Source organism: Aspergillus fumigatus, chromosome 6, assembly GCF_000002655.1.
Source record: "Aspergillus fumigatus Af293 chromosome 6, whole genome shotgun sequence".
Lineage (NCBI taxonomy): Eukaryota > Fungi > Ascomycota > Eurotiomycetes > Eurotiales > Aspergillaceae > Aspergillus > Aspergillus fumigatus.
The window spans coordinates 734,363-761,708 of record NC_007199.1 but is presented as its reverse complement, the minus strand read 5'-3'; the positions used below and the strand labels follow the sequence as shown (position 1 = coordinate 761,708).

The 27,346-nt window shown below is 56.1% G+C and overlaps 9 protein-coding genes across 9 annotated transcripts; 1 reads left to right on the top strand and 8 right to left on the bottom strand.

The window, feature by feature from the left end:
- Positions 1-518: 518 nt before the first annotated feature.
- Positions 519-2,625, bottom strand: AFUA_6G03510 (uncharacterized protein; the record flags this gene model as incomplete). The annotated part of the gene is made up of 6 exons (XM_077804956.1): positions 519-1,732; positions 1,793-2,107; positions 2,158-2,185; positions 2,242-2,379; positions 2,427-2,457; positions 2,501-2,625. The coding sequence occupies 6 exons, from the start codon at positions 2,623-2,625 to the stop codon at positions 720-722; spliced, it is 1,650 nt and encodes a 549-aa protein (XP_077661092.1). The 3' UTR covers positions 519-719.
- A 128-nt stretch (positions 2,626-2,753) lies between these two features.
- AFUA_6G03500 (uncharacterized protein) lies at positions 2,754-5,115 on the bottom strand. The gene is made up of 2 exons (XM_742634.2): positions 4,260-5,115; positions 2,754-4,193 (listed from the first exon to the last, which is right to left on the bottom strand). Exons 1-2 carry the CDS (start codon positions 4,718-4,720, stop codon positions 3,245-3,247), a joined length of 1,410 nt encoding a protein of 469 aa, XP_747727.1. The 5' UTR covers positions 4,721-5,115; the 3' UTR covers positions 2,754-3,244.
- A 261-nt stretch (positions 5,116-5,376) lies between these two features.
- fmpF (phenol 2-monooxygenase fsqG) lies at positions 5,377-7,884 on the bottom strand. Its single transcript, XM_077804955.1, has 4 exons — positions 7,473-7,884; positions 7,112-7,392; positions 6,786-7,055; positions 5,377-6,712 (listed from the first exon to the last, which is right to left on the bottom strand). Exons 1-4 carry the CDS (start codon positions 7,526-7,528, stop codon positions 5,523-5,525), a joined length of 1,797 nt encoding a protein of 598 aa, XP_077661091.1. The 5' UTR covers positions 7,529-7,884; the 3' UTR covers positions 5,377-5,522.
- Positions 7,885-8,091: 207 nt separating this feature from the next.
- fmpE (nonribosomal peptide synthetase-like enzyme fsqF) lies at positions 8,092-13,382 on the bottom strand. Its single transcript, XM_077804954.1, has 2 exons — positions 9,258-13,382; positions 8,092-9,168 (listed from the first exon to the last, which is right to left on the bottom strand). The coding sequence occupies exons 1-2, from the start codon at positions 13,312-13,314 to the stop codon at positions 8,198-8,200; spliced, it is 5,028 nt and encodes a 1,675-aa protein (XP_077661090.1). The 5' UTR covers positions 13,315-13,382; the 3' UTR covers positions 8,092-8,197.
- A 474-nt stretch (positions 13,383-13,856) lies between these two features.
- fmpD (ABC-type transporter fsqE) lies at positions 13,857-18,316 on the bottom strand. The gene is made up of 5 exons (XM_742637.2): positions 17,933-18,316; positions 16,765-17,866; positions 15,862-16,714; positions 14,457-15,800; positions 13,857-14,386 (listed from the first exon to the last, which is right to left on the bottom strand). The coding sequence occupies exons 1-5, from the start codon at positions 18,140-18,142 to the stop codon at positions 14,038-14,040; spliced, it is 3,858 nt and encodes a 1,285-aa protein (XP_747730.1). The 5' UTR covers positions 18,143-18,316; the 3' UTR covers positions 13,857-14,037.
- A 91-nt stretch (positions 18,317-18,407) lies between these two features.
- fmpC (ATP-grasp enzyme fsqD) lies at positions 18,408-21,246 on the bottom strand. The gene is made up of 2 exons (XM_742638.2): positions 20,808-21,246; positions 18,408-20,759 (listed from the first exon to the last, which is right to left on the bottom strand). The coding sequence occupies exons 1-2, from the start codon at positions 20,851-20,853 to the stop codon at positions 18,814-18,816; spliced, it is 1,992 nt and encodes a 663-aa protein (XP_747731.2). The 5' UTR covers positions 20,854-21,246; the 3' UTR covers positions 18,408-18,813.
- Positions 21,247-21,352: 106 nt separating this feature from the next.
- On the bottom strand, positions 21,353-23,033 carry fmpB (N-methyltransferase fsqC). Its single transcript, XM_742639.2, has 2 exons — positions 22,435-23,033; positions 21,353-22,360 (listed from the first exon to the last, which is right to left on the bottom strand). The coding sequence occupies exons 1-2, from the start codon at positions 22,788-22,790 to the stop codon at positions 21,616-21,618; spliced, it is 1,101 nt and encodes a 366-aa protein (XP_747732.1). The 5' UTR covers positions 22,791-23,033; the 3' UTR covers positions 21,353-21,615.
- Positions 23,034-23,295: 262 nt separating this feature from the next.
- fmpA (fructosyl amino acid oxidase fsqB) lies at positions 23,296-24,928 on the top strand (the record flags this gene model as incomplete). The annotated part of the gene is made up of 2 exons (XM_742640.2): positions 23,296-23,415; positions 23,484-24,928. Exons 1-2 carry the CDS (start codon positions 23,367-23,369, stop codon positions 24,926-24,928), a joined length of 1,494 nt encoding a protein of 497 aa, XP_747733.1. The 5' UTR covers positions 23,296-23,366.
- A 216-nt stretch (positions 24,929-25,144) lies between these two features.
- Positions 25,145-26,722, bottom strand: fmpR (Zn(II)2Cys6 domain-containing transcription factor fsqA; the record flags this gene model as incomplete). Its single annotated transcript, XM_742641.1, has 1 exon — positions 25,145-26,722. One exon carries the CDS (start codon positions 26,720-26,722, stop codon positions 25,145-25,147), a length of 1,578 nt encoding a protein of 525 aa, XP_747734.1.
- Between the last annotated feature and the right edge of the window lie 624 nt (positions 26,723-27,346).

Sequence of the window (27,346 nt, the reverse complement as noted above, 5' to 3'; positions counted from 1 at the left end):
TTCGTCCACCATTTCTTCCTCAATGTCCTCGTCAGTTGCCTCTAGATTCATCTCCCACGTGTCCCGCCCCAGAGCAGCTTATCTGAGTCGGAATCGAGATCTTCATCGGTTGCATCGGCGGCACCACTAAGAGCAGGAACTCGATGGAGAGCCCATTGCATATTTAGCAGCTCCACCGATGGAGGGGATGACCGACTGTGTTATCTGTTTGAAAAGTAAGGACGTTTCCGGAGAGCAGTGCTTTATCTTCGTCAATATTGAAAAGCTTCGCATTGTACTTGCCATCCACCGCTGTATCAGGTGTCTCGGTAGGTGTGATGGTTGGCTTTCCATCCCATATGATTTCATAAATTGCTTTGGCGGAGGATTACTGTATCATCCTCTTGCAATTTACGGACGTCGTTGCAAGACCGTCGGCCCTGTGGAGGATTGACGACGAGGTTATCGCCTTTTAGTAAGAAGTAAAAAGACAAGTATAGACAAAGTGGGAGAGGAAGACCGCTCACACAGTGGATGTGCGGACTAGTCATGACCTCAAGGAGATAAAATTCAGAGGTCCATGGATGGGCTGAAGAAGAGACGACTGAATCGGGCAGTCGGAGGGAAACCTAGGGACGAATATTCACATAAGAGCAGTCTATTCACTATCCAAAGCATGTGAGAGTCAGCTATAGATCTTCTCATTCACCATACTCCATGAAACAGATCAAGCAGTGGATCTACAGATCAACGCTACTCATGGGCCACCCATTGATGGCGTTATATGCCTCCAACGGCGTCGTCCCGTGGAGCACCTCGTAGTGCCTCCTCTCTCCACAAGCCTTCTGCCCCTGCAACGTAACACACTTCCCCTGCAGCAGCGCGGCCACATGCTCTCCGACTTCTTTCCCCTCGTACCACGCCCCATGCGCAAATCCAAAATACGCCGATGACGTCGCCTCGCCGGCAAACCACAGCCGCTGTACATTCGCTCGCAGATTCTGATGGGTCTCCAGCGTCGTACCCACCGGCCAGTTGGAGTAGCTCCCATACGCCCAGGGCTCTTCCGACCAGCGCGGGTAGAAGAACGCTTTCGGTTCGGGAATGTGCTTGTCAGGGAACATTTGCCGGAGGACATGGAGGATCTCAGCTTGCGTTTCCGGGTCGGATTGCCGCTCCACCCGATAGGCTTCCGCATCCACGACAGTTACAAACAGGATATTCGACCCCGGAAGAAACCCCTCCATCGACAGAGACTGGAACACGGGAAAGTACCCTCTTGCCGTCGGCGACGCGTACAAGAAGAACTGCGTGTCGTTCGGCCAGAACATCTCCTCGAACTGCATGAAGATCTTAGTATATGTGCCCATGGTGTACTTGTAGATGGCGGTTTGTTTCCACCCGGGGAGTGCCGGACGGAATATGACTGCGTCGTTCTGCAGAACACCAAGGGAGAATGTGCAGATCGCGTACGCGGCTTCCACGCAGCTACCGTCGCGGTTGCGGATCGTGGCGCCTTTGTCGGAGTACTCAATCTGCGTGACCTGTGTCTGCAGCCGGACGCGAGGATCCATGCTCGGCTCGCCATTCTCGCTAGCGAGGAATGTGGCGGCCTCGCCGTTGATGATGGCGCTGTAGCCGCGAGGATCGATGACCAGCTCGTTGCGCGCCCCGAACTGTTGGAAGGTGATATTCTCGGCGGCGAGGCCGAAGACGAGCGAGCTGGTATCGGGTGTTTGGGCGGATTCCCAGTCTACACGTGGGATCAGTTATGTCGATCTCGAAGTCGATCTCGAAGTGGCGGGAGACGTACCCCAATTCCACCATTCCACTGCTTGTGCTGCCGAATCATCTTTCCGTGGCCGCCAGCCGGCCAGCGCGAGGCCAGTCCGCGCGGTCTGGTCCTGCAGATTCTCGGTCATGATGCGTCCTGCGTCTCTAGAGGCGATGCGGTAGGCCTCGGCATACTCGCGCTGGAGATGTCGGTAGTCGGTGTATCCGGTCTCGTTGTAGGTGCGTATCGAGCTGTAGTTGGAACATGTCACTGTCAAGTTGTGTTTTCTTGCCTGGGGCTGGTCAATATTTGCCGTGGATCGGAGGAGAGACGCACCAGCTGCCAAATAGGGTTCTCTGTGCATGTCAGCATGAAGGGATACTACCGAGGTGTACAATACATACCTCTCACACCCATTCCAACTCCATGTATCTATTCCAGTCAACTCCATCTACTCCATCTACGAATAGACTTCTAAGGCCGCATACCCAGTTCGCCCCCAGCTCAACCACGTACGGATTTCCATTTTCATCTTCTCCAAACTCCGCATGTCTCAATCTACCTCCAAGCCGATCTCGATACTCGAGGATAAGGAAATCATCAATGGATGCATTTGCCAGCGCTTGCTGTTACAGTCAGCCACTGTCGCCAGTCTCGAAAATAGAGGACTTACAGCGGCGGTGATCCCTGTCATTCCTCCTCCTCTTCTACGGTCAGCACTGCTGATGCACCCGGACAGAGACGTACAGAATAGCCACTGTAGTTCTCGCACACCTGCCGTGATCCCCCAGAGGCACCTGCTGCGCCACATATCCCTCACACGTCTGCAGTATCCAACCCGCTACAAAAGGAAGTGCATCTCTCAACCGCATCTTCATCAACATCACTCAACAGTTGGATCGAAAGACAGAATCCATAAAATCCATGAAATCCATACCGGAGAGATCTTCCTCATATTTATCTCATCCCCCAGTCGCAGAAAGAAAAGCAATACAGAATGAGGCGCTCGACATACCATTGGAACCTCTTTGTACCACTTGCGGGCACATGATCAACCGGCGGGATATCTTGTGATCGAATCAAACGATGCCTTGGCATGTAAGGCTTATCGGGGCCACTGGGGACTGTCCACAAAGGATGAGAGGAGTGACGAAGCGGGTAAGTCCAGGCGGAACGGTCCTGACTGGAAGCAGTTATTGGTTGGCTTGTGAATGATGCGAAACTGAGGTGTGAGTTTCTTCTTGGTGCTGCCGGAGAGCAAGGGAGTCGACTCTACATGGGATGAACCTGACGAGTTGTCTTGTTTGGAATTGTCAGATGATCAGATGGAGGTTTATCTAGTCCCTCGTGATGGCCAACAGCCTGTAGCAAGTATGTACTCGCAACGTATCGAGCGATCTACCGTCTAGGCGTTTTGCCAGTATCCCTAGGCACATGTACGATAGTCGTGGGAAACTGGTGATGGGCTTGGAGGAAATGAGAGTTTCTAGATCAAGCCAAGAGGTCATTCTGCCCTAATGTCGTCCATTTCAGAAGCAAATCATCCACCGTCTCAGCAGCTTCCTCAACGTCTTCTGTCTTCGTAGTCGGAGCTGGGATAACATCCACTTCGAACATGTATCTTTCCAATGGCGTTATTTCGCTCCTGGGAGGACCCTGTTGCTGCTGACCCGGTTGTTGCTGGACAACGGGGCGAATCTGCCTCCCGAAAGCACGGCCAGAAGCCGTGTTAGAGCCGATACGGGGACGGACGCCCTCGATAGTTCCTTCGTAGTCGCAGAAACCTCGGTCACGCGCACGATCTGCGTCGATTCTCTCATTGACAACTTCAAGCGACGGAGCAGAGTGCTCGATCTGACCAGCGTAAGGGTAATTAACGCCGGATGGCTCCAGAGGTAGACGATCCCTCTCAGATGCCTCGGGAGGGGAGATCGAATGGCGTGTGAGCTTGACTCGTTTCCGCTTCGCTGCGGCGTCTTTGCGATGGAGCCCTTCAGCCTCCGCGTTGTCATCCTCCGGAGTTTGTGCCTCGACGGTATCCGTTTCAGGAGCCAGACTAAACAGCGGATCCTCGAATAGCCGAGTAACAATCTCCCCGTGAGCCCGTCGAAATCCCTCCACCTCGGCCGCATGCACCTTGACCACTCCATTCCTGAATCTTGCATACCGGCTCCGCTCAATGCCCGACCGGCACGCATCCACCTCGTGGAGAAGCCGCTTGACGAGCTGGTGATATGTCCGGAGTTCCCGTAAAGCATCCTCCTGTGCCAGGAACTCGTACGGAGGGAGCGTATCTGGCCCACCTGATCCGTGATGGTTGATATCGGCAGACTCGAGGGCCTTGACCAACTGGTCGAATCGCGCCTCACTCGCCTTCTTCTCCTCTACTAACACCTGGATTAAACCCCTCTGTTCCTTGAGCACCGACGACTCCGCCCGGCTGCGAACCGTCAGCTCTTCTTACTCTCCCTGTCCAGACGCAAAAAAAAACAACAAAAAAACTCACCTCCGCACCTGCCCCGCATACATAATCACATTCAACAACAGCAACATGGTCGACTTCAACCTCTCCAGATTCCCCCGCAGCACTTCCAGTTCCTTCTCCATAAGCACAAACCCCAACCGCTTCGCCGCCCTCTGCAGCGCATTCCTCGTCGCGTCCGCCCGCGACTCATCCACCGCTGCGCTAATCCGCCGAAACACCTTCTCACACTCGCGCAGCACCTCCTGCGCGGTGTCGAACGCCTGCGCCGAATACAGCCGCGTCTGCTCGTCCTGCTTGAGATTCTCGCCTAGCTGGCGGAGAATACTGCAGGTGAGCGCGACCTCGCTCGAGAGGCTCTGCGCCGATTGGTCGGCGGATTTGAGCTGGCGGTAGAAGGTGCATAGCTTGACTGAGACGGTGGCGCCGAGGTCGGCGATTTGCAGGATGCTGGCTGCGATGCCGAGGATTTCGAGGCCGGACATGCTTTGTGTCTTGCTAGGGGACCATTGGATTGGTGGTGTATAATGGACTAGGTTCAGCGGTCGTGTGGTACGGAGTATTGTGGGAGGCGTGGGAAGCGTGGACAAGTTGAAGCTGAAGCTGAAGCTGATAGTTACCCCGCCTCGTGCCGTACTCGTCTTTGGCTCGTATCCACACTACTCTATCCGACTGTCAGACACCGAATCAGTTGAATCCGTACAATGGACGTATAGATCCCACTGACGATCTCTGCTGATAATGTATAGAAGCTGCTTATCCTCGTTCATTCATGATGTCTTGTCCTCCAATGTGATGCCACAAGAACACATATTCTGTACTTCATGCTTCCAGTGCCTACCTCTCGAACTAGCAGAAGAATGGCAATGGCTCGTCTGTTGCATCTGAACAAGTAGTGATTGGGGCTATTGAATTGATTAACAACGTGGACCGCACCTCTGTCAATAAGTCAAGCTCCCGGGGCACCATGACTGGGAAATACCCAGCTGACTGTCAGAAGTGCTGTTCCATTTGACAAGATCCCCAGGAAAGGGCATCTCAGGCAGTAGATTGGTTAAATATGCCATCAGGATGGAGGGTTGTCGATCAGCTCTAACAGTAGTACGCTCTCCTGTATAGCTAAAGCTTGCTACAAATATTTCCCTGTACAAAGAATCTGGCAAAGAAGGCAAAGCGTAGATATCTGTCGAGACTTAGATGAATGCAAATTACTCCGGCGATTCCAACATGTGGTGTGTATTCTTTGAAAATGCAGTTACTGCACTGGTTCTGTTCTTTAGCACAGTTTTACAAGTTCGCCCTTCGCTCCGGCTGCGGCACAGTCCTCGGTCCTGACTGGAGTCCATCGAAGAAGTCGATCAATTCGTGTGTCTCGTCGAAAGAGGCAATGAGGCTGATATATCCATCCGGTCTCAACAGCACCAAAACGCCATCCTCCTTGCTGATTCCACAGCGCTCATACACATGCCCGTGACCCTTATGGTAGCTGTCGTCGTCGGCATACACCGTCCAGTAATTCCACCCCTCTTCGTCGCTCCACGGCCGGAAGGCTGGATGAAGATCCATCAATTCGACATCCGCGCGCCGCGCCCCATGGATTGTGATTATCTCCAGACCGGAGCTGGGCGGCAGGTGGGAGGTGAGCCAGTCTCCCAGGCGACTGAAGCGGCCGAACGCAAGTGCTTGGGAAATGTCGCCGGGGAACACAAGAAGGCGGAACCGGCCGTCACTGGTGAATCGGTGGTAGGCTTGGATCGGCACCGCGTCGGACTGGTTGACCATCTGGAAGTCAGGCAGACGCTTGCCCGGGGCCAGGTTCGTGGCGAGCGGATGCGACGGCGCGTGAAGGTGTTTTGCTGTCACGATGAGCGACGGCGGATACTGGATCTGGATCCCCGTCGTGAATCGCTGCCCGGCCAGATACGCCTCCAGGAACTCCTGGTGGGTGATATCCCGGCGGGTAAAGGACTCCAGGTACTTGCGGTCGAAGTCAATGAGCGCCTGCGCGATGGGCCGACGCTCGGTCTGGTATGTGGAGAGCAGGGCCGGGCTCGCCTTTTGCTCCAGACAATACCGCAGCTTCCAGCCGATGTTGTATCCGTCCTGGATGCTGGTGTTCATCCCCTGACCTGCCTTGGGGGAATGGGTGTGAACGGCATCTCCGGCCAGGAAGATCCGGTTATGACGGGCGAATTCATCGGCCACTCGCTGCCCGACGCAGTACGCCGACCACCATGGGATCCGCGCAGCATCCAGGCGGTACGGTGCCAGGATGGCTCGGGCGGCCTGGAGGAGATTCTCTGCCGTGATGCTCTTGGCGTCGATGGATGTGTGCCGATTGCCCCCGTCCATGCTGATGTATAAGCGGACGAGTTTGTCCTCCCGTGGGACGCCCATGACGGTCCCCGCCCTGGAATGGACTACAAACACCTTGCGAATATCCGGGAAGTCGGTCTTGGGCACCAGGTTCATCACCCCTAGCCAGACCCCGGCCTTCATCAGTGATCAAAAGCCTCAACGGCGTCGGTTGGGGAACGATCCATCACTCACCCCAGGTGGAGTCGGTCACATCCCCTGAGAACCCGATATTGAGATACTTGCGCAACCAGCTGTGCGCACCGTCCGCTCCAACCACATATTTCGCTCGTATCGTCTCTTGGCCGAGGGTCTCCTTGTTCTGGACCGTGATGGTGAGAGGATGTGCCTCGGGCTCGTCTTTCGTCACAGGGGCGATGTGCAAGCGGACGGGCTGGGTGTTCCAATTGACTTGGACGGTTTTGTGTCTGTAGAGATTTTCCACCATGACGCGCTCAATTTGTCCTAGGAAAAGGAGTCAGTCGGTGGTCTAGCTGCGTCCGAGAATCCACAGTTCGTGCCTTGATCCAGCGTTACCTCTCGCGCCTTACCCAGCTCCTCCACCTTATCGGGGATGGTCATGGTCCGGGCAATCACCCCATCCTTGCCCGGATTCCACAGCACGATCTCTTCGCAGGGCTGGCAATCGTTGAGGACTCGGTCGCCAATCCCGAAGGAATCCAGCACTTCGAGCGAGATGCTTTTCAGACCGTCCGCTCGGCCGGTCTCGAGCGGTGCCGGCTTCCAGTCGATCAGTCGCACCCGACAGTTGCTGCCGTTGAAGGAGTTCGCCGTGGTAAGCCTGTTGCGCATCTGTTAGCCGACTCAGATCTCACCGAGCGGTGCTGGGAAAGGGCAAGCAGGGTAGATTGCAACACTGACCCTGCTGGCCCGGCACCAATGATCAAGACATCGACATGATCGCTTGCGTTGCTCATGGTCACGTGGGCTGGAAAGCAGATTCGCTGGACGCCGTGCAATTCTGTGGTTTCGTAAATGAGTGTCCCGTGGGTTCCATAGCGACAGTCTTCTTTCTATAAGCGGCTTCTCCTGCTGGTGCCCATCGTCCAATACGGACGCTTTCGTGGCGCATTCGGACCGACTGTCAGCGCTGCCCGAGCCGACTCCGAATAGTCGGCCTGGGTAGTTTGCAACGCAGTCGTTGGCTCTCGTAGAGGGCGTAAACAACCGATGGTAAGTAGAAGTGTTGATCTTACTCTAGTGGTGGTAGTGCATAAGTGCAATAAACAGGTGGTATAAAGCATTGGGACTTAACATATGTGGAAGACAGACGGTGGACACTGCTTTACAATACTAGGTTAGGAACTATTCAAATATTGCATGCCAATGGCAAGGAAATAAACGTTTGGTACGTGTATCTAGTAGCCTAGTATACCTTGATACATATGCTGTCGGAAAGATCCCCTGAAGCTATCCAAATTGTACGATATCAAGGGAGACGAACTATACGGAAGGTCAACAATCGACCCAGTTGGAAACGGCATTTTCTAGATAGATGCACAGAATACAGGAAAGAGTTTCAATTCGCTTCGACATTGGCATACACGAGGTAATAGGATATTGAGAGCATGTATTACATCCGAATACTAGATGCCCGCGTTCAACGTCTCCAGGACCGAGTCCAGCTCCGTGCAAAACTCCTGCACTTCCGCAACAGTGTTGTAATGCACAAAACTAACCCGGATGAGACCGTCGGCGCCCAGGCCCAGCACATCATGCGTTGGTCTTGGAGCCCAGCAGTTTCCAGACACCACGCGGAACCGCCCCCGCTGATTGACCTTGTTAGCCACCACCGTCGACGAGTGACCGATCACCTCAAAGGTGATCACCGGCACGCGCTTCGCTGGGTCCGAGGACTGCTCGCCGAAGATGCGAAACACCCGAGGCCGGCGCCGGAGATACGCCAAGAACACATCCTGGAGCACCGTCTCCTGGGCAATGATGTTGTCCCAGCCCACCCGTTTCAGGTACCGGGTAATCGGCACCAGGGCCTCCTCCAGCTCGAAGGAATTGGCCCCGAGACGCAACCGCCAGTCCAGGCCCGGCATCTCGCTGAGGAAGAAGTGGCTGATGCCCGCCAGAGCGCGCTTCTGAGCGCTCCGCCGGCCGTACAGCTGTGCAACATGGGGTCCAAAGACCTTGTACCAGCTGAAGCAGTAGAAGTCCACGTCCAGCGCCTTGACGTCAATGGGGCGGTGCGGGGCCCATGCCACTCCGTCCACGACGAGGACCGCCCCCGGAATCCGATGGACCAGGTCCGCCACTTGGCGGATGGGATGGATGGTGCCCACCACGTTGGACACGTGGTTGCAGGCTACCAGCCGGGTCTTTGGCGTCAACAGCGGCCGCAATGTGTCGAGTGACAGGACCGGATCGTCGCCGGGGGGTGGGGCCCACCATTTGATGGCGATGCCCAAATCCTTGGCGAGGGCCACCCAAGCCGCCGCACTGCCTTCGTGACACAGAATGGAGACGATGATCTCACAATCCGAATTGAGCAATGGCTTGAGTGCCTGGCCGAGAGAGCGAAGCAGGAAGGTAGTCGATTGGCCGAACGCTATCAGAAATTCGTTAGTTGAATGGGCACATCGAACTGGGGGCAAAGGACCTTTTTGTCGGTGACATGGATCTACGGAACGGACGCACCTATTTCATCCGGGTCGGCATTCATGAATGCTGCGAGCTCGGCGAATCGATCTTGAAGTCGTTGCGTCTTCGCGGCACTCGCCGGATCATCACGACCCAGCTCATACGGGAAGGAGGTCATGTATCGGTGTGTGCTCTCCGCAGCCTCCCGATGCACCACCGTTCCGGCAGCATTGTTGAAAGGTACGACGCCGTGGTGCAGCGCGGGAAACTGCTCTCGCAGGCTTTGCACATCAATGGCATCCGTCACGGGCGCAGGACTCGCGACCGATGTGACCGGAGTCAGCACCGGGTCGGCCCCGACGAGAAACCGCGAGTGGACCAGATGGGTGATGTTTGCGTGCAGGGCCGCTTCAACCCCAGTCGTCGGGTCCAAGGGTCCCTGGAACACCCCAATCGGCTCCTCATCGGCCTCCAGCAGGTAGAGCAGCGGAAACAGGACATGTTTTTCCTTCTTGGTGGCCACGGAGTGTTTGAGGCGTGCCAGCCATTCTCGCCGCGAGAGGGGTTGGAGCTCAAATCCGAACTTGTCTTGGAGAAGGGCCCACAGAGTTTTGAATCTCAGGCCATCCAGCACCTTCGTGACGGGTTGAGAGTCGTCCTCGAACACGCTGTGCAGAATCACTTGCGCGACGCGGGTGATGTCCGAGATAAAGAGCCAGCTGTCTGCTTCGTCCCCGTTGTAGAAACCCAGTTCCACACACGCAGCGATCAGTCTCCAGATAAAGTCGGATTGATTCGCAAGGCCTCGCTCAGCGTCGCCGATGATGAACCCCGGTTTGACGATGCGTACATGCCGAGCCTTGGAGCCCTTTTGATTGGCGAATCGACGGACAATCTGTTCGGACACGGCCTTGGATCGTGCATAGCCGGATCCTTTCAGCGACTTGGCCGCATTCTTCTCGTCCTCGCGGTCGTCGAAGCTAAGCTGCTGCCCGCCCGAGACAAAAACAAAGCTGTGCAGGGGCTCTTCGCGGTCATGGACTGCTTTCAGCAGCTCGACCGTGGGAGAGACATTCGTTTTCTTCAATGTCTCGTAGTCCTGACTGTAGTGCACCTTGGCGCCGTTGTGGATGATCGCGTCGATACTCGGAGATGCTTTGCCCTGCAGCATTTGCCATTGAAGCTGACTTAACCCAAGCTGCGGTTGTGTTAGATCACCGTGCCAAACGTGGAGTCTGGTGCGATACGCATCCTGCCACCAGCCCGCCGAGATGGCCTTTTGCACGAGACGTTCTCGAGCCTGGCTCTCCGACGATCCCCGGACCAAGGCGTAGACGTGCGTTTTTGGTCGCGCCAGCAATTGTCGTAGGATCTCAATGCCAAGGAAGCCAGACGCTCCCGTAAGGAAGACTCGGCTGCCATTTCTTTCCAGAGCCTGTTGGCTGGGGGCCGGCCCATTGGATCTGAGCGGAAGGCGGGCTGTCTCCTGCGTATTCAGCGGCTGTCCCCGACCTGGACTCGAGTTCGCATCAATCAAGGAGGCAATTGATCGGACGGTGGCCCGCGAGCTGAGAATATCAGCCATGGGGACTTGGAATCCAAAGTGTTCGGTAAGGAACATCGACAGGGACATGATCTGGATCGAGTCAATGCCGCCCTCCTGCAGGTTGAAATCGCGGTCCTCGTACTCGCGGCGACGAGCAACGCTGTCGCCCGCGACAATCCTGGCGTACTCCCGAGCAATCGTCCTCGCCGTCGATTCATGAGCCAGCAATTCGTTGCCCCGAGTGTGCGGCTTGGGCACTGCCTCGGAAGGTTGGCTCTGCATGTCCGCAACCCACTTGGCGACGCGACCCCGGTCAAGTTTCATGGAGTTGTTGTGTGGCAGTTCCTGGACCACCAGCAATTCATTGGGGATCATGAATTCTGGCAGTCGTGAAGACAAGAAGCGTCTCATATGAGTGATCGTGATGTTCGGATCAGATCGCAAGGAGAGCTGTGTGCCGTAGCTGCTGCCGCCACTGGACTTGCCGGCTTGCACAACCGCTACCAGTCTGTCTTTGAAGAAACCGGCTTTGGCAAGGACAACGACGCATGCTTCGACACCGGGGAGTCGGCTCAAGTGGTGCTCGATCTCTCCGAGTTCGATGCGCTGACCGTGATACTTGACTTGATCGTCCGTGCGACCAACGAATTCCAACCGACCATCCAGGGTGTCGACACTGTATCGGAGCAGGTCACCCGTGCGATAAAACCGCCGCACAGGAGTCATTAAGTCGAGTGCCCAAGGAGGGTTCTCAATCACAGCGGCCTCAGTCTTGCGGGGGTCATTGATGTATTCTCGAAGCAAGCTGGGCCCTCCGACGACGAGCTCACCGACGGCTCCCAGCGGGACCAGTCGGTTGGGGTTACTGGGATCAACGAGGACGCAGACGGAATTATCGAGCGCATAGCCCAGAATCTCTGGTCGTTCGGCCAAACGCCCCGCGACACACGGCCCGGTCTCTGCGGGCCCGTAACCCTGATGCAGCGAGATGCCGTCAACCGCTTCCCATTTTCGGGTCACCTCCTCTTTGAGTGCTTCCCCGCCGAATATTAGTGTCTTGAGGGTTGGGAATCCAGTCGGTTCCAGGAGGTTTGCCAGCGACGGGGTGATCAGCGCCAGGGACACGTCATATTCGGCGCAGAATCTGGCAAGGTTGAACCGGCGGTCTTCTTCACTCGGAATGCAAACGCAGCCGTTGAACGCCAGCGTGGTGAAGATATCCGTCATGAAGATGTCCCATGTGGAGGCAGCGAACTGCAAGGTTCTCGCACCATGGTACTGAAAAGCGCGGCCCTCTGCCACCATTCGGGTAGTCACCGCGCCATGCTGGATGACGATTCCCTTGGGCTTGCCGGTCGATCCCGACGTGAAGATGACCACGGCAGGGTCCTCGGGGTGCACTGGAGGCAACGAGGGGTGTAGTCCGGTGTCATTCGCCGCGGGGTGCACGGTATCATCCGCGATGGGAACAACGGTATCGACCAACCCGGCAAAGACCGACGCTTGAGCAGTGGAGGCTACAATCACCGTTGCACCTGTCTCCTGGATAATCTCCCGGGCCCGAGACTGAGGCTGCGAAGGATCAATCGAGGCGACCACTCCCCCCGCCCTGAGAATTCCGATGATCGCGACCACCATCCAGATGCTTTTCTCAAACGAGAATGGGACGAATTGGCCCTTGCGCACACCGCGCCGCAGGAGCTGCCTCGCAACGCTGTTGGAAAGCTGGTCTAGCTCCGCGTAGGTGAGACGTCCATCCCAGCCGTGCACAGCAGGCGCGTGAGGAGTAGCTCGCGCCGAGTCGAGGAAGAGATGGGGCAAGCACTTTCTTTCTTCAAACAGCGGGGCGGTAATAAATGAGCCGATGGCTCGCTGATCCGCCTTGCTGATCGGACGCTGGTAAAGTAGAGGATCTGCAGTCCTGACTCGGGTATTGATCTCCAAGAGTGTCGTCCACAAGGCAGATGCAAACTTGGGAGGCACCGACGACTGCTGAGTGTAAAGACGGAGGTCTCCGGCACCCTCTTCCGACCAGTGGAGAACGTAGCTGAAATCATTGTTGGGGTGATAGACAGCAGTGAAGTCAAGAGCAGTGTTGAGTCTCCTGCCATGTTGTAGAGGATCATATGTCACATACTGTAAACGAGGCCCGCTGCCGGGGGCAAAAGCTGTCGGGGTCGTGGACCACTGCGAGACCACAACCTGGGTGGAGGCTCGCCTGCCTGAGTACCCCGACGGGTCAGATTTCCCGATGATTGCAAAGGCGACTGTATCAGAGACCGCATACTGGTGCAGCAGGATCGCCCAGGTCTGGATGAGCACATCCTGCTCGTCGATGGTCGATCTCGACGCACCAAGGGATGCGTAAGGGAGGGATTTGGCCAGTCCGGTGCGGTCGTTGGCCGTTTTGGATCTTGGGGTCACGACGGGCAGATGTGTCGAAGGAACGTCGATGCTGGGCTCGTCGGCAAATGGCGAAGCTTGTCGCGCAGTTCCGTTAATCTTCGAGAAAGCGTTCTCGACATCGTCGTCTAGTTGCTCGCGGTGATGAACGTCTTGTAACAACATGATGTAAAGAAAGGCGAAACGGAGCGGCAACCACGGTGTTCCAGGTGCTCTGTATGGCCCTATAGATCTGTTTGTCCTGCAGGTGCGCTGCAGTCCATTTCATATGCACCTTCAGCTGTGTTCCGACCTAGCAGGGAGGGCCAGAGGCTAGAGCTTGTCGTTCGGCATGCAGCAGCCCTAATATCGGGGTTCGGGGGGGGGGGGGGGGCTGTTCGGCCACTCCACTCCGACAGCGACTGGGGCCACGGGCCACTTTCGGAAGACTCGTCTGGTATTCAATGGTCATCGCCGATGGCAAGCGCAAGTCGTCGCGCCCTGGCCTAGAGGCAGCTTCTCTGTCGATTGATTGCTATCCTGCTAGCTTGGGGATGGTTGAGAACCGCGTACGGTGGGTGAGATACGTGTCCACTGTCCGCTAGGTTATAACAGATACCATTATGACTGGAGTCTTTTGCACCTTGGAGCTGAGCCATCAAAAATGTCCTCTAAATACATGTGTACGTGCCTGCACCACCACCATAGCCAGCAGTAGCAGTAGCAGTAGCAGCAGCAGCAGCAGCAGCAGTAAACGTTCCTACAGATCTCTACCGCTGGCAGAGGCTATGGACATCTGCGGTATCAAAAATAGTAGAACAAAATATGTCCTGCGGTTCTATAGATCTCCCTCAAGCCACAGTGGCCGATGATATGACTTTAGATCGGAATTGAGGATTGTCTTGTCAATCAGTGCAGACTCTGCATAGAAACCATTTCCCAGTACTTCCCCCGCTTGCCCAGAAGCTGTTCGTGGGTTCCAATCTCCAATAACTTGCCATCCTGCAACACGCAGATCACATCCGCGTTCTGGACGGTGCTCAGGCGATGCGCCACCATGATCGTGGTCCGGTCCTTTCGGATGGCATCCATGGCCTCTTGGACAATAGCCTCCGACTGGCTGTCCAGTGCCGACGTGGCCTCGTCCAGCAGCAGGATCTTCGGTTTTCGAAGAAAAGCCCGCGCAATGGCGATGCGTTGCTTCTGGCCTCCGCTCAGCATGCTGCCCCCCGTGCCGACCAAGGTCGATAGTCCATCCCTTTTGATGCAATGAGTTCATGTGTGGAAATAGACTCCTAGGATTTTTGGGGGGGGGGGGGACTACTTACGGAAGGGACTGCACAAATTCCAGAATATTCGCTTGTTTACAAGCCTCGAGAATCTCGTCATCGGATACTTCCTGCCCGGCCAGGCCAACGGTGATATTGTCTCGGATTGTGCCGGAGAAAATAATCGTTTCCTGGCTCACAAGCGAGATATCGCGGCGGTACTCGTCCACATCCCGCAGTTTGATATCTTGCCCGTCGATGAGGATCCGGCCCTGGTCTGGATCGTAGAAGCGCTCGAGGAGGGAAACACAGGTACTCTTGCCACTTCCACTTTGGCCGACCAGCGCCAGCGTTTGCCCGGGCTCCACGGTGATGTGGAGATTATCCAGGGCGCGTCGCGTGGGTCGGGATGGGTAGGTGAACGAGACATGCTCGAACTCCACGCGACAAGCGCTCAGATTCTGCTGGGGTTGATTCTTCTCTGTGCCTTCGTGGGCGGGCGGCGGCCCTGTCGGCGCCACTTTATTGATGGAGGGCTTGAGGTTCATAATATCCTGGATCTCTCGGCTTGCATGCATGGCCTTACTTGCATCCGGGGCATACGTGAAGATCGACCCGGCGATCTGCGAGCCGGAGATCAGACTGACAAAGCAGATATACACCTGGAACGTCGAGTACTCGTGGCTGGCGATGAGCGTGCCACCATACCAAAAGGCCAGGGCCGCGCAAAGATACACCACCGACGCCGATGCGGCATACAGCGCGGAGGCCAACAGGATGGAGCGCAGAGACTTCGCGGCTTGTTTGGCCAGAATCCCTTCGTAGCGGGCCAGAGCATGCTCCTCGAGCCCCAGCGACGCAACGGTTCGCACCGTACGAACCAGCTCTCCGGCGTATGCCGCCGATTCGATTCCGCTCTGCCGGACCTTGCTGTCGAATGTGGATAGGACTTGCAAGCGCAGCCAGCCACACGCCACCACGATCGGAATGGTGGCCGTGCAGACCAGAGCCAGCTTCCACCCGATGGCCAAAGCGAGGACAATGCCGGCAAGGATCGTCGAGAGAAAAGTCAGAATCCCGCCCATGACGGGTCCCCCCAAACCGGCCAGGTCGTTGGTGCTCTTTGAAAGCACGCTGGACAGCGCGCTGGGCGAGTTGCCCGGCACGTCGAAAAATGCCATATCCTGCACCAAGATCGAGCGGAAGCAGACCTCGCGAACCCGCCGGGCGAGCTTCTGGGTTGCGTACGACAAAGCAATCTCGACGCCCATCCAGAAGAGAAAGGTGGTACCGGTCAGCATGACATAAAGTCCAGACCAGAAATCGACTTCGGATCGGAGTTGCGGATACTGTGGAGGGGGGAAGCCGATCACGGTCAGGATCTTCGCAAAGAAGACCGATTGCCTGAGGAGCAACAAGGTTGGTTTCTGTCATCGTAAAAGGGGAAGTCGAGGCAGAGACTCACACTGGGATGGTTAAGCCCGCAAGTATTGCATTTGCGAGCCCGAAGAGCAGGACCTTCCAATCCCTCTTGCTGAGACGTGCAATGAATGCGATGGTTTGCAGTGCACTCAGTTTCAGTGAGTCCCGCTGGGTTCCTTCGTCGTGAGCGGCCGAAGATAGGGCAACCTCTTCCGTTCGTATGTCTTTCTCATCGACATACTCGGTGTTGCCACCGTAGCGGGAATCCTCATCGTCGTCATCCTCAATGGACAAGCGTGCGCCGTCCGGGGCCTTGTGGTCATGAGTATCTCCAATCTGCTGCTTCTGTACCAAGGCCGCATACGCCCCGTTCTGCGCCACGAGGGCATGGTGTGTGCCCTCTTCCACAACCTTGCCGTGGTCCAGCACAATAATGTGGTCCGCGTTCTGGATCGTCGATAGCCGGTGGGCAACGATGATGGTGGTCCGATGCTCGGCGGCCGCATCCAAAGCTTCCTGGACCATTGCCTCGGACTTGGAATCGAGAGCCGAGGTTGCCTCATCGAGCAGGAGAATTTTCGGATCTCTGATGAGCGCCCGGGCGATGGCCACCCGCTGTCTCTGCCCTCCGGAAAGCTGCAGGCCCTTTTCCCCGACGTGGGTGTGGTAGCCGTCGGGCAGGGCGCTGATGAAGTCGTGAGCGTTGGCCTTTTTGGATGCTTGGACAACCCTGTCAAGCTGTTCGGACTCCGACCACTGACTGACCATGTCAGAACACCCGTAGAGAATATTTTCCAGGATGGTGGCGTTGAACAGAACCGGCATCTGATCCACAAGGGCGATCTGGCGTCGCAGCCAGCGAAGGTTGAGAGACTGGATATCACGTCCATCCAGCACTGGCTGAGGTGAGAAAACGGTCGCTGCGACGGCTCTGGGGAGTACTTACAGACTGTCCCACTGGTTGGCTCGTAAAATCGTTCCACCAGCCCCAGAATACTGCTCTTTCCACTCCCTGACGAGCCCACAATGGCTGTCTTCTTCATGGCCGCACACCTCAGAGACACATCTTGCAGGATATCAACGTCATCGCGCGAGGGATAGATGAGGCCGACGCGGTCCAAGACAATGTCACCCACGACGGTCGAAGGCTCGTCGCCTTCCTTGACCAGTGGATCTTGCGGCGACCGTCTCGCGATCGACTTCAGGATTTCCCCCGTGATTGCGATCCCGGACAGCAAGGCCTGTGCGGAAGGGGCAATTCGGATAATGGCAAAGGACCCGATCGTGACGGCCAACGTCGTCGCGCTCACTTCCGCCACGGACATCTGGCCTCGGGTCAGATAGATCGAGCCGGCCCAGAACGCAAGAGCGTAGATCAGATTCGGCATGGCGTTCATCCACGCAATCATGCCCGCTACCATGTTCTCGGCCTTTCGGTCGGCCTTGGCGGCTTGCTCCAACACGGACAGATACCGCTGGGAGAGGAGGGTCTGGATCCCGAACGCGGTGACATGCTTGATCGCGGCGATGGCCTCCTCGGCAATCCCGGCAGCCTGACTATACAGCTCCATCGCCCGCTTGTGATGTCTCACCATATACGCCCCGCCCAACGTCTCCGTCACGATCATGATGACAAAGAACGGGCTGATGATCAACGCCGTCTTCCAATACATGATGAAGGCCACGACGAACGCCGCGCAGAACGTGGCGATGGCGGTCAGCATCACCGCCAGCTTGCTCGTGACCGCTTCCTGGACTGTCCCCATATCCGACATGATGCGGCTCGTGATCTCGCCGGGGCCCAGGAGATCGAAGAACGCCATATTCTGGCGCAAGATGGCGGCGAGATAGGTGGTCCGTAGGGCCCGGGCCATGCGCTCGCCGGTGTAATAGAACCCCACCGTCGCGACGTAGGTGAAGGCAAACAGGCCGATGCTGAGATAGACATAGTATAGACTAAACGTGGCGGTTTTGGAGCGCAGTTCGGACGCGGAAACCGTTCCGGCAGCGAACCCATCGTAAACGCTGACGAGAAGACCGTAGATAACCTGCTCGCTTGAATTCAGTATACGTGATGGGGCTGCGAATGGCGATAGTCTCCAACATCAACTGACCGGAACCAGAGGATTCAAGGCGCCGGCGAGGACAGCACAGATCGAGCTAACCGACAGGACAATTCTATCCGAAACCGTCGCGTACGCAAAGACATTCTTGCGTTGTTTTGTCTCTCCACCAAGGCCATGCAGCTGGCGGTCCAGAATCGCTCGCTGGCGCTCGTCCAGGCGGGCATCGTCCAGCTGGGAGACCATTTGCGGCGGCGTCATACTCACTCGGCAAGAGGATTGGATCGACGATGAGACCCAGCATGAATGCAATTATAAGCGAGAGGAGGCGGGGGCCCCGGGGTATAGTCTACGGACAAGATCGAATGCGGTGGGACAAAGGACTAGGATATTGGCGTGATTTCGCTTGCAGGGGTCGTTGCAGGGGTTATCATTAGTGTCGGGCCGAATATGTACTATTGGAGTATCGGAGCCCCGACGGTGTCTGTCGACTATTGTTCGTTCTTATCCAGTCGACATGTGGCATGACAGGACCGGCCTTGGCAAGGCTCTTGTTCTGTTTCTCTTCCTATCCTTTCCAAATCGAGCTGCTTACTCTGTACTTTCTCGGCTCGTACGATTCATGCCATCCAATGTACTGTCATTGTTGTGGCCAGTGATTCCTAGTCTTCAAGTACAGTTGGTCTACTGATGAGAGTCAAGTTGGTAGAGCCGGTGGCTACAGGCTAGTAAGCCTTGATAATAGCTAATGTGGCTCAAATTCCGTCTATCAACATCCATTTAATGCGTTATTCTCCCGTCACGCAGTAAGTTTGGGCACTTATGATTGAGCCTACAACGCCTGCTAGACAGACATGAGTCTTGCGTAGCAACAGTCCTAACCGTAGACGATGCTGGGAGACTCCTTCGCTCCCCAGACGCATGTTACCTGCTCAGAGAAAGGAGTAGCGGACCTCTTCCCGGACCTGCCGCGCCAGATCCAAGGCTTCCTCGCGACCAGCCCTGGAAAAGACGTTGAAGTAGGCCAAAAAGGTATGCCGGCCCGTGGTTGGGTGCGCAACCTTCTGGCCGCGCCTTACCAGAGTGGCACATCGACTGATGTGTTGGGCCAAGTCCGGTCTCCGGGCGAGCAAGTCGGCGCAAATGTCGTCGGTGTCAAAGATGCCCTGGCTCGAGGGTGGGAAGTCTGCTGGAATGAAAACCATGACGCAGGTATACTGCGGACCATCCCGGTACGGCTGAGATAATGCACGCGCCCTGTCCTTATCCCCCACCCCCAGGACCGCCGCCAACCCCCAGTAGTCGATGCCGTAGGTCGATTCAATGATATGCGAGCCGGTCATGCCCAGAGGGCGGGGGTTGATCTCAATGAGCCAGGCCGATGGTTCAGGCCGAGTCGCTTGGGGAGCGCGCGGCTGCAGGTGCATCATCCGGTTCTGCTCGCGGTATTCCATCGAGGAGTTCTGAACGCGCCCCTCCAGATGCATCACCCCATTCCGAATCCCCAGGCGCAGGAGAGTGTCCACAAAGCTATGGATGAGCAGTTCCAACTCCTTAGACGGCAGCGCGGATGGGTACACGCTGTAGAGCTCGTGGAAATTGGTCAGGGATCCCACAGTCAGCCCATTGACGTCGGCGGACTTGGGTAGGTCGTCGCAGATCTCGGCGAAAAGGACTTCGCCGTCCAATAGGACAAGGTTGACGTCCACTTCGGGCCCGTCGCAGTATGGCTCCATCACAAACTCGGTCCCGTGGCGCGACGTATCGATCGACTTGACGGCGGCAGGGAATGCATCAGGGGACTCGACGCGGGACACTCCTTCTGAGCTCCAGCCATCGCAGGGCTTGACGATGAGAGGATATGGGAGCGCAACCTCCTTTGCGATTCTGAGCGCCTCGTCCACATTCGATGCGAGATAGGCGTCATGACCGACATATTTGCTTGTCAGGAACTTGTTCGTGGCGATACGCATCGAGTCCGGCGGCGCGGTCTCTACTCCGATCTCATGGGCGATTCGAGCAATGTAGTACCAGAACGAGTCGGCAAAGGTGACAATCCCATCCACCGGCTTGCCATAGGCCCTGAGAGATGCCAGGATGTGGTCGCCAACATCCTCCTCGGGGGGGTTCGTCAATCGGGTGGGGATGAAAGCCTCGCGCCAGTGTGCCTGGGCCGGGTCTTCCAGCCAGTGTCCTGCATTCTCCAGCACGACCACGTTGATTCCAAGCTCCCTCGCCGCACGGTAAAAGCCCAGTCCGTCTTGGGGATGCGAGCTATTTGCGTCGACTAATGCAAGCGTCCGGCGTCGGGGGGTTCCTGGCTGTATCCACGGAAACGAGAGTCGGTTTGCCAGGTCGGACTCGACCATCTGAAAGAGCGCTTGCGATCCGGCATCTGAAGCATGCGTAGAGCCTTGACGAAGAATCAGACCGGCTGCGGCGGCCGCAAAGTATGTCGTAAGGTCCGAGCGACTGGAAATAGCAACTTTCTTCCCACTGTAAGTCTGCAGCGGCTCCGCAAAGGACACTGCCGACTCGACATATTCCGAGTCGCGAAGTCGCAGTGGAATGATGTCGGAGCGAACGATAAACCCACGGTGCAAGGGCACAATCAGTTTCACTGCGCACTTGGCTCCTGAAGCCGACGCACGAAGCATTTGCAACAAGAACTCAAACGCTTTTGGCGAGCCAAGAGAGGCTGGTGTGATCTCCGTGGACTCATTATCCTGGGCGAGTTGGATCAGGCGAATGTCGTCCGGCGCATTCAACAGGTCAGGCCCGTGATAGCCTGGCTCTTCCCAGAACAGAAAGTCGAGTGATTGCCAGGAGGACTCCGTGGGGGGAGAACTTAGGATAACTGAGTACTCCCGGAATACTCCTGTGTCTCTTTAGCAGGGGGAAGATCCCAGTCCAATACTCTGCTTACCCTCGTTGGTCTTTGACCTGACTTGAAGTCTTTCCTGTGTTGCCATGGCGATATAACGCCCTTCTACTTTCCTCTGTCCCTATCGAACCTGAGGCTAGACTAGCACACGCTGCTCATAGAAATGTAGAAATAAGGAGATGACAGCTAAAGAGCGTTTCTTATCTCTGCATCAAACCGGCAGATGACTGTCTCCATTATTATCAGCGAGGTCCGGCGGAAGCTCTGGAGCCCTAACTATCCTTCGGTCGTCCTGGATGAGGCTAAAAAGCTACATTCTCACATCGTCTGACCTTCAACGTCCGGCACAGAGCTCTTGCAGGGGTTTCAACTCATCATTAGCCACGTATCACACCGAAGTGGAGTATTCGGAGCTCAGCTCGACCGAACATCGACAATGCCAAGCCCGAATATGCGGTCCGAAATTTAGGTCGCCAGACAGTGTGCTACCCTATGATGCAACCCATGCTGATAGTGGGACGATTTCGGCCAGCTTGAGATTTATAATACAATCAAGGGATCTGCCGAGGTTGCTGAGCACTTGACAAGTCAGCGAAGAGCAGTTGACCTTGCTTATGCAGGATACGGCTATCTCACCAGTTAATATCGGGCTTGGGGCCGATCTGGCACGTCGCCTCTTTTGGACTCCATCATAGATAGCAGGATTTCTCTACTATGGTATAGTATATATACATTGTTGGTAAGATCCACTGGAAGTCACTACTCTATATCATAGGCCCGAAAATTCATCCGTCAAGCACAGCGCCTCCAACTTATTCGTACTCGCTCGATTTCCGCAGCAAGTAAAAGCCTAGTCAGAGACAGAATCAATTAGCACACGCGCCAGATACCCCATAAGAGTAGTAGACTTGCCGTAAGACTCATCGGGGTTCATCCACCAGTCAACAACGTCGCCTCCAGCCTCTCGGCAGATGTCCACCACCTTTGGCTTGGGCCACTTGCCGCTTCGAATGGAGCGAATCGTTTCCCCTTTCCGGAACACAAAGGTCTCCCGACCGATTTTGAGGGTCAAATCCCGCTTCGCCGCGTAGAAGCTTTCATGCATCCAAAGCTCGGGGTTCCATCGACCGAGAAAACTCCAATTGCGGACGTCGAACGCATCCGTGCCAAGCACATCGTTTGCATGGCGCAGCCCATTCAGAACAAATTTCTGATTCGACGGGCCCTCATATGCGCGTGCGATCTGCTCATGGTCTTGACAGCCGTCCAGGGCAAGAATCAGGGAGGCACCGGTGCTGAGAAAGCTCCGGATATATTCCGAGGCCTCTGGCGGGGGGAAGTTGGCCAAGCTGTTCCCCAGCCACATTAGCGATGTGTGTCCACTTCCTGGATTGCGCTGCAGCCAGGCAGCGCAGTCTTCATACGTGGCGACGAGACCCTGGATTTTGATGCTCGACGTCGACGCGGGGAAGATCGCTTGGAGATTGCGGAGGCCTCTTTGGAGGGCTACGCGGTCCACATCGCAGGCGATGTAGTGAATGTACTTCCTCTGAGACTGCAGGGTATGTAGGATCAGAGCGGTCTTCTTCATGTTCCTTCAGAGATACTCGATGAGCAAAAAGAATTCCCCCACTCGCGATGAAGAACGAAAAAAGGTCTCGTCACTTACCCTGCCCCTAACTCGACCAGTCGGTCTCCAGATGAGATTGAAGCTACGATGTTATGGACCTCATTGTGTAACAGAGCCCACTCTTTGTTGGCCAGGTAGTATTCGGGAGAGTCAAGGATTGCATTGAATAGCGACAAGCCCTGATCGTCCCAGAGCAAGAGAGATGGCAACTCTCGGTCTTCGGCCCTGAGCCCCTGAATAATGGAAGGCACTAGACTGTTGGCGGTAGTCGCCTGGCGAAGGTTATGTACCTGTAGTCCACCATAGCGTGCTCGGCGCGAAGAAGCATCTGGTTGGTAAGCTGCGTTTGCAAATGGCGGTGGCCATCCACGTATGTCTTGAACGTTGCTCGACATAGTGGTCAAAGTGAGAAATCGATTGTTATGACCGTGCTAAAGGATGCCAAAAGCCCACCGGTCAGAAGACAGTTTTGGCAGAGGCCCGTCTGGAGGAATACTCGGCATTTATTCCTGCTGGGAATCACCCATTCTTCGGTCAACCAACAACCATACTGATAAGCAGTCGGGCGTATTAGGCCGTATGCAGTCTAGTAGTTGAATTGCACCATAGCTGTCTACTACACGAATCCCGTTACTCACCCTCCAAGTGTATGGACGGTCCATGGATTATCTACTATGTTTCATAATCGAACCCCGTAAAGCTGCCCGCAGCATTCGGCGCCTCGCTAGCACGAATCTGACGCGTTCGGCCCTTGCCTTTCGGTCCCAGGAGTCCGACATCTGCAGGGTCCGGGGTGACCGATTTATGGCTGACTGGGACAAAGGATGGCCCGGCAAGATGATTGCCTGATCGGATCCCGGCTGTCTCTTTCATTTGAGACCAGCCCTATAAAATGCGTGAAAAAAAAGGCTCGAGGAATACATGTCCAGTATCAGATCAGAACAGAATTGACGACCACACGGCAAGAAGCAATGTCTATCCCTAACTCTTTCATCATTGTGGGGTCGGGTGTTTTTGGCCGTATGATGACTCCCCGTTTGCCTTGTTTTGTCTGTCAACCCAGAGAGTCTTCCCTAACCCTCGAATAGTCTCCCTGGCCTATGCCCTAAGCCTGGACGATCGGTTTGCCGACAAGAAGATCATCCTCGTGGATCGATGGAACTTCGAGCCACCCAACGCCACAGGCTCGGTCCACAACCCGGCGGCCGCAAATGCAGATACCAGTCGCGTCATCCGGCGTGACTATCCGCACGGTCCATACGCGTCCCTAGCCCTCGAGGCCATGAAGCATTGGAGGGGGAAATTCGGCGAGAACAACCGATACGTGAACCAGAGACTGCTTTTCTCCGGGGAAGGCTCGTCCCTGACGACGCCGCCGAAAGCGCTGGAGACGGTGAATTATATCAAGAAAGCGTATGCCATTAGCTGTGAGTTGACGCCTGGGGGCCGAGACGCGGTCCAAGTGCTCGACTCGCTGGACGAAGTCCGAGCGTTTCTGGGGAACACTCCCAGTCACCCGCCCCATCTGCCCGTGAACAAGGATCCGGCGGCCCGAGATCTGAGAGGATACGTCTCGAATGACTGCGGGTGGGCCGACGCAGGGGCTAGTATTGAGTGGTTGCGCCAGGAGGTTCTCCGCCTGGGCCGCGTGGAGTGTGTAGTGGGGGAGGTCGAGAGCCTGGTTTACAGCGACGACCAACGAGCAGTGAAGGGAGTGAAACTCGTCGATGGGAAAGTTTTGACCGCCGAGCTGACGGTCATCGCTGCGGGTGCACGGTCATCGCACATTCTCGGCATCCCCAAGCTCTGCGACGTCTACAGCGAGTTCGTGGCCTACATCCAGCTCACCAAAGAGGAGGCCGACGAGCTCCGCCGCAGACAATGGCCCATCCTCGTGAACTGCCATCGCGGCGTGTTCGCCGTCGGCCCGGATCACGACAATTGTCTGAAGTTTGGGCACTTTTCTTACAGCGGGATTGTCGACGTGCTGCGCGAAGCGAGCATCCAGGTCCCGACGCGACCCGACGGATGGGAGGCTCAGCAGAAATACTGGAGCGATCCCAGATTTGCGTTTGGTGGAGAAGTCAAGGTTTCCGCGCTGGGCGACGTAGACGACTACGAGAATCCCGCCGCGCAGCGGGCGTTGGCAGATTATCGCCTGTTCCTACTGGAACTGCTTGGCCCTACGGGGCTCCAGGGAGTTGACACGCTGGGCTTGGACCAGTCCGACAACCTGCTGAACAACATTGCGAACCGGCCCTTCACCCGGGTTCGCAAGTGCTGGTACAATGACACCCCGGCGCTCGACTTTGTCGTCGACTACCATCCTTCGTATGGCAAGACCTTGTTCGTTGCGACTGGCGGTTGCGATCATGCCTTTAAATTCCTTCCCATCATCGGAGAAAAGACTCTCGCTCTCATTCTGCGCAACCGCGGAGACAGCGCGGTATCACTGCCAGCAGGGGTGGAGCCCTCGCTGGAGGAGCTCTCGGAACTCTGGAGGTTCCCCGTGGAACTACTACAGGACAACTAGACTCGAGGAAGAGAAAACCAGAATGAAAAGGAGCCATTGAGTTTCTACGTTCCGGAACATACTGCGGTCCGTCTGTACGTGGTCAGAGACTGGAATACCTGTCGCGCTTTAGAACCATTGATGTACAATCATCAGAGTAGCCCTCCCCCCAACCCTCTATTGGACCCTTTTTTTTTTAGCATTAACTGGTCATTGTATACACGGTGCGTCATACAGTCAAAGATCAAGCTGTTTGAGTGCAGCCTGAATCTCACGGATCAATCTTTTGGCAGCCACCTCCCTCTTTCCCTGGCAGTGCAAGAGGCCGTTTGTTTCATTGTGCTCGAATAGCGCGTCAATCAAACCAGCGGACAGTTTGTCTCCAAGGATGCCATATTTCACGGGGTTTGACAGTTCCTCGGGTCCTGCCGACCCGAACAATATGTTCTCAATCTTCTCGAGAAGGTTGTAGCTCACATGCAGGAGACACTCCAGCTGAAGCGTGTGGTGACCATCCAGCTGGAACCCGTCGATGCGGAGCCCGCTTAATGTAGGCGGGATAGTCGGAGTAGGGCGAGTGACCGCGTGGAGGATCGAGGTTAAAATGTCTTCGTATGCTTGGAGGATGTAGGTGTAGCAGAAGAGGATCGACAACAAGGTCGACAACCCGAGATACGAGGTCGACGCTGCCGACGAGGTCGAAGAGGATCTGGCCAGGGACGAGGAGCAGGGCGTTGCGCCACGCGCCAGGCTTCGTCGTGCCTGCGGGGAGTCTGTCGGCGCGCCGTCGGCCAAGCTGGTGCCCTCCGGCAGGGAGGACCACTGTGACCTCGCCCGGTCCGCGCTCAATTGTGAATCGGGGCGTGAGTATTTAATCCGCTTGAGGATCGAAAAGAACTGCTGACAGTGATGCAGCGTCCGCCCGATGGAGAGCCAACTGTCCTTGTATCCTCTCCGCGCCGACGTATCTTCCAGGCTGCATTTGTCGCGCAGTAACATCTCGTTGAACTGGGCGAGCTCTTGTATGCACGATCGCCCCGCTGGCTCGGGCGGTTGCGTCGGTGTGTGTGATGATCGCCGCGTATGGCCATAGGGGTAGTCGTCGCAGTCCGGGCTGGTCAGCTTTCGGGCTTTCAACGGAGCTGGGTTCGGCGGCACGATCGGGTCTGGGTACGCCTCCAGCTCCGGTGGGCCGGAGTTCCATTCCTCCTGATGGTCTTGGTGGATCAGCTCCATCATCATGTTGTGCTCATGCATGCTGTCCATCGCTGGATCCCGACTCAAGTTGAGATCCGATTCGATCAGGGGAGGCGTTTCCATACCCAAACCCTGTCTGTCGTCCATCTTATGGTCATGAAGATAGGCCATCCATTCGTGGGGCATGCTCGGCATGTCACCCAAGGAATCCGTATCGCGGGACTGTCGTCTCGTCTGCAGACCACCCGGTGCGGCGACGGCATCGCTGCGCGGATGGTTGAATGATAGGCTGTTTGGGTGTGGCTTTGAGGCAGCGGTGACTAGACTGTTGGGAGGAGAAACGACTGGGCCACTGGTGTGATAGGCCAGCGAAGAAGACCTTTCCGATGCTGCCTGGGTGGCAATCATCTGCTCCTTGACATTCGAGGCAGCTCTCCGCGGGGCCGGCCTAACGCTATAGCATTCAACTTTCGCCCTCCGGCACCTATCACAGGGTATCTCATTGCGTAGGAGGCGACTACTGGAATTTGGGATGGGCTTGCCTGCACCCACGCATCGCAGCTTTTGGCCGCGGCATCGGTCACAAGCGCCGTATCGGCCATGCTTGTCGTCCATCATCTGCAAGGGTTTACGAGGGTGGCTTTCAGAACGTTACAGACCATTTAAGCTGTACTCTGCTGCAGGTTTTACCAGGGGGGGGGTTTCGAGGGTTTCGAGCGCTTAAAAGTTTGGGCTACTTTTGGGGGCCAAAACTGTGAAATCGCAACAAGTCTCAGGTGCTCGCCAATAACGGCGACAAAATGGGATATGATGGCGTACTCCGGGGGTGTGCTCTCGGAGAGCGGTGGTCTACGTCGGAACAAGCCCCAACCCATGCAGGACACCAGTAAGGGGCAAGCTGATGGCTTTTGTTTTTAAACGCCGGGAGCCTGCAAGGGTGGGAGTGATCAGACCCGCAAGCGACCTTCTTTCTCTGTGGTTGGGCCGGCAGTCGGGGATGATGCTGTCGCCGAGTAAGATTGCGCGTCCAAAGGAGCTACCGGCCAGCTCAGCGTCGGGAAAAGGTGAGGGAGGGTAAAGCCTGTAATCTGAGAGTGCGACGGTGGCCTCATCCGCTTGCTGGCCCACCGATGGCAGATCCCAAGTTCGCCGATAGGCCAGCTGCATCTTACGCCTGTGTAGACATCACATCGCTTTTGAAGCATTCTGATCACGATTTGACTAGCGTAGATCATCTACCTA